The sequence below is a fragment of the Oratosquilla oratoria genome, chromosome 37 (genome assembly GCF_046742065.1).
Source record: "Oratosquilla oratoria isolate Oo_2021 chromosome 37, ASM4674206v1, whole genome shotgun sequence".
NCBI lineage: Eukaryota > Metazoa > Arthropoda > Malacostraca > Stomatopoda > Squillidae > Oratosquilla > Oratosquilla oratoria.
This window is the reverse complement of record NC_134813.1, coordinates 19,688,738-19,695,894: the sequence shown is the minus strand read 5'-3', so window position 1 is coordinate 19,695,894 and position 7,157 is coordinate 19,688,738. Positions and strand designations below refer to the sequence as shown.

At 41.4% G+C, this 7,157-nt stretch overlaps 1 protein-coding gene across 1 annotated transcript; it reads right to left on the bottom strand.

Annotated features, from left to right (window-relative positions):
- Positions 1 to 4,565: 4,565 nt before the first annotated feature.
- LOC143019370 (fork head domain-containing protein FD5-like) lies at positions 4,566 to 5,690 on the bottom strand. Its single transcript, XM_076175008.1, has one exon. The coding sequence runs from the start codon at positions 5,688 to 5,690 to the stop codon at positions 4,566 to 4,568; it is 1,125 nt and encodes a 374-aa protein (XP_076031123.1).
- Between the last annotated feature and the right edge of the window lie 1,467 nt (positions 5,691 to 7,157).

Below are 7,157 nucleotides of genomic sequence, written 5' to 3'. Positions count from 1 at the left end.
TTAATCGAGTCAACATCATCCAGCCTCACCCCTTCCGTTCAGGGTGGCACATTTTTCTTTTCTATCTTTTTTTCCTTATTTTTCTTTCTTTCTTTTTCTCTTTTCTTTTTCTTTTCCTTTCTTTTTTCTTTCTTTTTCTTTTTCTTTTTTCTTTTTCTTTCTTTTTATTTTTTATTTGTCTTTTTCTGTTCTTTTTCTTTCTTTCATTTTTCCTGTTTTGTGTGTACAAAAATAGTAGATCAAAGAGGTAAAGACTATAGAAAATAAACCCAAATGTACGTATACACATATAAAGCAATAAGCAGATATACATATAAATAACCCCAGAAATAGACAAAATATAGAAATAGATGATTAGGTACATATGTAAAAATTCAAAAGTAGCAAAGGCAAGGAAATAAAATGAGATACATACATGTATAAACAGAAAAAAAGAGTAGAAAAATAGTATTAAAGTAGACAGAGGCCATAATAACACATTGGGTATTTATCATACAACATAATTATGAGTAAATAGAGTAATGGAAACGCGCACACACAATAAGTATAGATGTGTTTGTATACTTTTACTCAGCACCTACATATTACCGCAAATACGTCACCTACAAACATACCGCCAACTATGACGTCACTCGACCACTAACTGTGACGTCATGTTGACTTCAAAGACACCGCCGACCTGACGTCACGTGACCTCGACATCAAAGAAACCGACTTTGGTGACGTTACGACTAATCTACCCCCTTCCAGCGGTAGCCTTAATAAGATATATAAAGTACGTCATGCCTTCCCTTCCTGTTGATACTTTTCAGTTTTATTTTTGTCGCCGCTAGGTGATTTTATTTGTCTCCGTGATTCCCAGTACAACCTCCAGTATTTGTTTTATTTTTGCTAACGCCAGATGATTTTATTCAGTTGTGTTGTATCCCTCTGATAGCGAAAGATTAACATGTGGGCGATATCATCGTCACTTTTTCCTAGAACCACACACACATTTCAGTATCGCTGCGCTGCGAGTCGTTACTCCAGTTCTCGTGGGCGGGGAGTTGGGTAGGTGTGTGCGTGTAAGGCCACAGCATTACCCATAGACCGGTCATATATGAGATCTGAGCTCTCTTTCGAGAGGGATATAGCTGTCGATCACGAGTCCAACACGTGATCCAAGACCATGGTGAATCATACACACACACACGGATAGAGAGAGAGAGAGAGAGAGAGAGAGAGAGAGAGAGAGAGAGAGAGAGAGAGAGAGAGAGAGAGAGAGAGAGAGAGAGAGAGAGAGAGAGAGAGAGAGAGAGAGAGAGAGAGAGAGAACATAAACAAACGTAATGTTGGGTTTGGTCGATGAATGAATTTAGATGAGAACCTACAGAATGTAACAAATTGACAAATACAATCAGGTAAATGCGCACACATACACAAAAAAATCTATTATATATCTTCTATTAACTTTTTATCTACTCATTGCATGCATTTCTATGGCAGCGAGAGGAGGGCACCAAGTTAGAAGTAAATCTTAAAGGAAAAAGGCTGAGGGAAGTGGATAGCTTGGTATTTGTGGTCACATGTAGCAGGAAAGGGAGGAGTGGAGATGGAAGTAAATTGTAAATTGAGAAGCAAATATGTTCCTTGGGGGACTAAAAAGTGTAATGAGAAATAAGCATATGGGAATGAATGCAAAGAGGCGATTATATGAAAGGATGTTTGGAACAGAGACTTAGAATTTGAGAGGCAGAGAGGAAAAGTTTTAATGTGTTTTAGATGAAATACCTGAGAAGTATGGTGGGGGTTTTAAGGTTGGATAGGGTGAGAAAAGAGGAGGTAAGAAAGAGAGCTGGGGTGGAGAAGGAGAGAGCAGGTAGGGCTGATGAAAGGGTGTTGGGATGGTTTGAATACATGGAAAGAATGAGTGAAGATTATTTAAAGAGGGTGTGGAAGGCAGAGGTGAAGAGAGTGAATTTGAGGGGACGACCGAGGATGAGTTGGATGGATGGGGTGAAAAGGGCGTTGAACAAGAGGTGAATGCCTGTTGAGCAAAGAAGGAAGGAGGTAAGAGATAAAGGGTTAGTAGAGAATGGCTGTGTATAGATTATACTGTAATACAAGTAAAAAAGGCGTTTGGGGAATGGGGGGAGGGTAAGAAGTGGTTATGTATAAATGATATTTTGACTCACCCCGAAGGGATTTCTCCCCACTTTTTTATGCATAAGGGGACGGAGAGGGGGGGGGGTTGCCGATTAAGTGAAGCGGCCTTACTGTGGATGTGCTGTGCCCTAGTACACTGCTTTAGACCCAGGGCTCTGGGAGGGTTACAGGAATGATAGGGAGGAAAGAGTATGTGGATGGGAGTGGAATGGGTGGGAATGAAGTGGATGAGAATGGGTATATGCCTTTTGACTTAATTACCTCCCTAGTAAAAGGGAAATAGCCTTTGGTATATAGATATAGACAAATACCATTTCTATGTATGCCCATGTGTATATATTTCTACTTTGGCTTTGTTTGGCTTTTAAAGTAAGATCAGCTCCTTCAGCGCGAGGTCTTGCCCTCCACTGAATAAAATCACCTGGCGTCAGCCAGAACAAAATATCAAAAGAAAAGGTTTAAACACTTCAGCAAAGGATCCTGAAATCACTTAATAAATTTACTTCTCATCACTCATAATCAAATATTTAGGGTATACCTATGTAAGAGAGAGAGAGAGAGAGAGAGAAGAGAGAGAGCGTTATTATTATTATTTTGTCTGAAATGACTAGCGCTTCTATCCTTGTAGACAATATCACACTTTAGAAGTGGAGCAATAGAAAAAGAGATTGAAGGAGTGACATGGAATGGACGGAGAGCAGAAGTTGAAAGTGATTCGCGTTTTCGTTTGAGAGAAAACTTCTTTATGAAACTTTCAAGTTATACATACATGTATATATGCATGATTATGTGTTCACATTAGCATGAGTATATACAAACACACGCGCGCGCACACACACATACATACAATATATATATATATATATATATATATATAATATTATATATATATATATATATATATATACATATATATATAGACGCAAACATATGTATATTGAGGTTCATGTGTATATTCACACACAAAATCATGCATATATTCATTACACGTATGGACTCTTATATTCACACACAAAATTATGCATATATTCATTACACGTATGGACTCTTATCAACATGTATGTGTTACTATGATTTGCATTTCCAAGACAACATCAATGAATTACATATGAATTATTAAGTCACATACATCTTTACACATACACAGGCTCGTCTAGATCTTCGATTCAACATTTTCTAAGTAAAGAATAAGGGATAAGATTACGCCAGGAGGCGCTTACTTGTACCTCCTGCTGAAGCTGTCACCCTTACCCAGTGTGTTAGGATAGTCAATAAAAGTGGTAATTTAATAACCCATACAATCAATTTATCCAGCCAGTTTATATGCAAAGCGTTCGTGTGTATTTTTTGTTATATGTAATGTTAGTAGTCAGTGTGCACCCTTAAAGCCCTTTTTGAGGCAAAGGGTTCGATGCAGTTTTTAGTCAGCTGCCGACAACCAGAAGTATTCAAAGTCGAGCTGATTGATGTAGGGTCACTTCTCCTTAAGTTACAACTGTGTCTTAAGTTTCAAGTGCTTAATCGATGTGTCTAACAAATGGTCATTTTGTTTTAGTTTTATCTGCCTATGGGCGTTTGTTTACTTACTTATTTGTCTCATTGTTATGGTTTATTTCTATTTTCACCAGCATTCAACTCTCTGTCGGCATAATTCCTTATTGTATCCTATGACAAATAAACATTAGAAAATATATAAATATGCTTCAATCACCTCTTGTAGGACCTTCGTTCCGTTAATTGTTTCTGCCTAATTCTTTGTTAAACCTACGTTGTGGTCCTATTTGTGTAGAAGGCTTTACTAAATAAGGTATTTTCTACTTCTTCCACATTGATATTACTTGATATACATGCATTTATTTTCATTTCTTTATTCTTTTTCTTCAGAGTTGACTGTTTTCTTGATATAATTAGTGATTTAAGTTTTAATTCGCTTGAAGACCTTGTCCAGCTCTTCCTCCAATAACTTCAGATTTCATAATTAAAAAATTATTAAACATTCTTTTTTTTTTCCAGAGTTTTTCTAGATATTAGGTACGGTTTTTTATCACCCCCCTTCATTTATTTAGAATTGGACTTGTTTCTCAAATGATATATGGTATATCCAATTCATCTTTCAGAAATATTGGTAATTAGGTATATACAGGAAATTTCAAAATAAACTAATATATGTATTCAATACTTTTATTACCAGTCATGGCTAAGAATAGATATATATATTTCTTTATATGTATATACATATGTGTGTGTGTATAGACAAATAAGTACAAATAAGTTTGTATATCAGGTACAATATGGAGACTACAATATCACAGCCATAACCTCTCCCGATCTCTCTACAGCCGGAAAACACGAGAAGGGCGTCTTCCAAGAAAAGGAACCATCTGTCGAAGGGGTAACTTCCTGGAGATGGTGTGTGGGGGCTACACAGTTCTCACAGGAGGAGAAAACCTGAAGGCGTTCTCCTTATCCCCCTCGGGGGTCGAGGGTGAGAGGTCGATCGGATGCTCCGGATGCTTGAGAGGGAAGTGTGGATCGATGAAGGATGGGTGGAGGGCGGGAATGTAGGACGCCGCTGCAGCAGCTGCTGCGGCGGCCGCCGCCGCCGTCGGGTAGAGGGGTGAGGGTCTGTGGATGAGGTTCATCGCAACGGCGGCGTTGTAGAGGTGGGGCAGCGCGGCCAAGGACGGAGGCGCTAAAGACGAAGGTTGAAACGAAGTCGGCGGTAACGACGGAGGGTTCAGCGAAGTGGACGCCAGGTACGAATGGTGCGGTGGTAGAGGAGGCGGGGGAGGGATGGCTCCACCCCTGGGGGGTTTAAACGAAGGGCACGAGCCAATGGCCATGGACCCAAGGTGGTGGTGATGAGGGTGTTGAGGGTGTGGTGGGTGCTGGAGGCCTCCGGAAGGAGAGTGCGTCCCTAGGTTGATCTCCATGTGGGCGAGATACGGCACCGAGGTACCTCCTGCAGGAGGGTCTTGCTCCGGCCTGGCGTCGCTCGTGGCAAGGTTCTCTATGGTAAAGGCTTGACGCTTCGGGGGCGACGGGGCGGACAGAGGGGCGACAATATGCCCCCCGAGGTGTTGATTTAGCTCGAGGGCGATGTGGCCGAGGTCCCTCGGGATGTGAACAGGTTCCTCGAAGCGACCGTCTGAAGGTGTGTTCGAGCTGAAGGTGGTGAGCGTGGCTTCGATGGCGTCCTTCTCGTCCTTAGAGATCTTGAACCTCTTCCTCCTGCGGAGGAAGCTGCCGTTCTCGAACATGTTCATGGCGGACGGGTGGAGCGTCCAGTAGGCGCCCTTGCCCGGGCGGTCGGGCCTGCGGGGGATCTTGATGAAGCAGTCGTTGAACGAGAGGTTGTGCCTGAGGGAGTTCTGCCACCGCTGCGTGTTCTTCCTGTAGTAGGGGAAGTTGTCCATGATGAACTTGTAGATCTCGGCCAGGGTGCACATCTTCTCCGGGTTGTTCCAGATGGCCATCGCCGTCAAGGAGATGTACGAGTAGGGCGGCTTCTGGTCGCCGTAGCTCTCCCGGGAAGGTCGCGGCATGTTCACAGAACCGAATGGTAATGATAATAACAATAAATTCACCCGATAGATAAAACTCCGTTCTCTCAGACTCTGGCTCCGAGAAAGTACATGTGCTCTGAACGAAAGCGTTGGTTGAAGTGTGAGAATGAAATTCTATTTTCACACCTTTATTGTGACTCTTGACGACGCGCGGGCCAATGAGAGGCGAGGCCTCTTCAAAAGCGCCCGCTGATTCGCTTAGCCGGACAATGGGTGGAGCCTATGCCGCGGATGGGCGGAGAAAAGCGAGGAAGCCTTTGATGTTGCCTTGATGTTTTCGTCGCAGTCCATTTGACCTTAACCAAAACAGGTCACATGCATCGATTGTGCAACTCGTCTAAGCCACATCGAATTAAAATCTCCCCATCCCCCCATCTCCCCATCCCCCATCCCCCCATCCCCCCATCCCCTCTACAACAGAACTTCTCCCTCGTAAAACAAGGCACCCTCGCCTGATGCTTCCCCCCACCCTCCCCCGACCGCCGGATCGATCTCGGATTTCGAGAACCGATCCTGGGTGACCAAAGCCGTTAGGAGCGGGGACGAGCGGCTTGCATAGGTCACCTGAGGTCATCTCAGGTCACTGAGGAGGAGAAAAAGGAGGAACACGGTCACCTGTCCGTAGCGGATGAAAGCTCGAGCCCTGTGAGCTGGCACGTGTTCACAATGGTGCACAACCCACAAGGAACAAGAAATCATTGTGAGAGGAAAGGGTTAAGAAAAGGACACAAATACGCTAAAAGGAGACGGTCAGTGTAACACAAAGGAGGTTTGGAAACTATAAAAAGCGAGGTAATAAACTACAATAAAGGAATGATCATCTTCCCAAGGCCAAAGGATCGGCGACTTGTGTGTCTGGGTAGCCGAGGAGAATGACAGTCACCGGTTGAAACCAAACAAAACACAATAATACATTATGACAAATACTAATAATCAAAAGACAAGCCACTGTGATATGGAGCAATATGAATTAAAAGTAATTTAAGAAGGATATCTAACGAAAAGAGAACGCATATATTATTAGGTGTTTATATATATATATATATATATATATATATATATATATATATATATATATATATATATGTGTGTGTGTGTGTGTGTGTGTGTGTGTGTGTGTGTGTGTGTGTGTGTGTGTGTGCGCGTGTGTGTAATTTCACAGGATATTTAAAGGAATGTAATTTCACAGGATATTTAAAGGAATGCTACTATCTATTCATTGATATATATGTGTATATATATATGTGTATATATATATATGTATATATATATATATATATATATATATATATATATTCGTTTATTTATCTGTTTATCTATTCATTTATTTATTTATATACTTATTTATTTACATATCTGTTTATTTGTTTATTTGTTTGATGATATAATCATCTTACTAATCATTGTGACTTCACTAATATAGTATTTCAACTGCAAAATTATTAA

Bases quoted from the DNA above. Each gene is read 5' to 3' on its own strand.
- LOC143019370 (XM_076175008.1), bottom strand. From the start codon at position 5,690: ATGCCGCGACCTTCCCGGGAGAGCTACGGCGACCAGAAGCCGCCCTAC.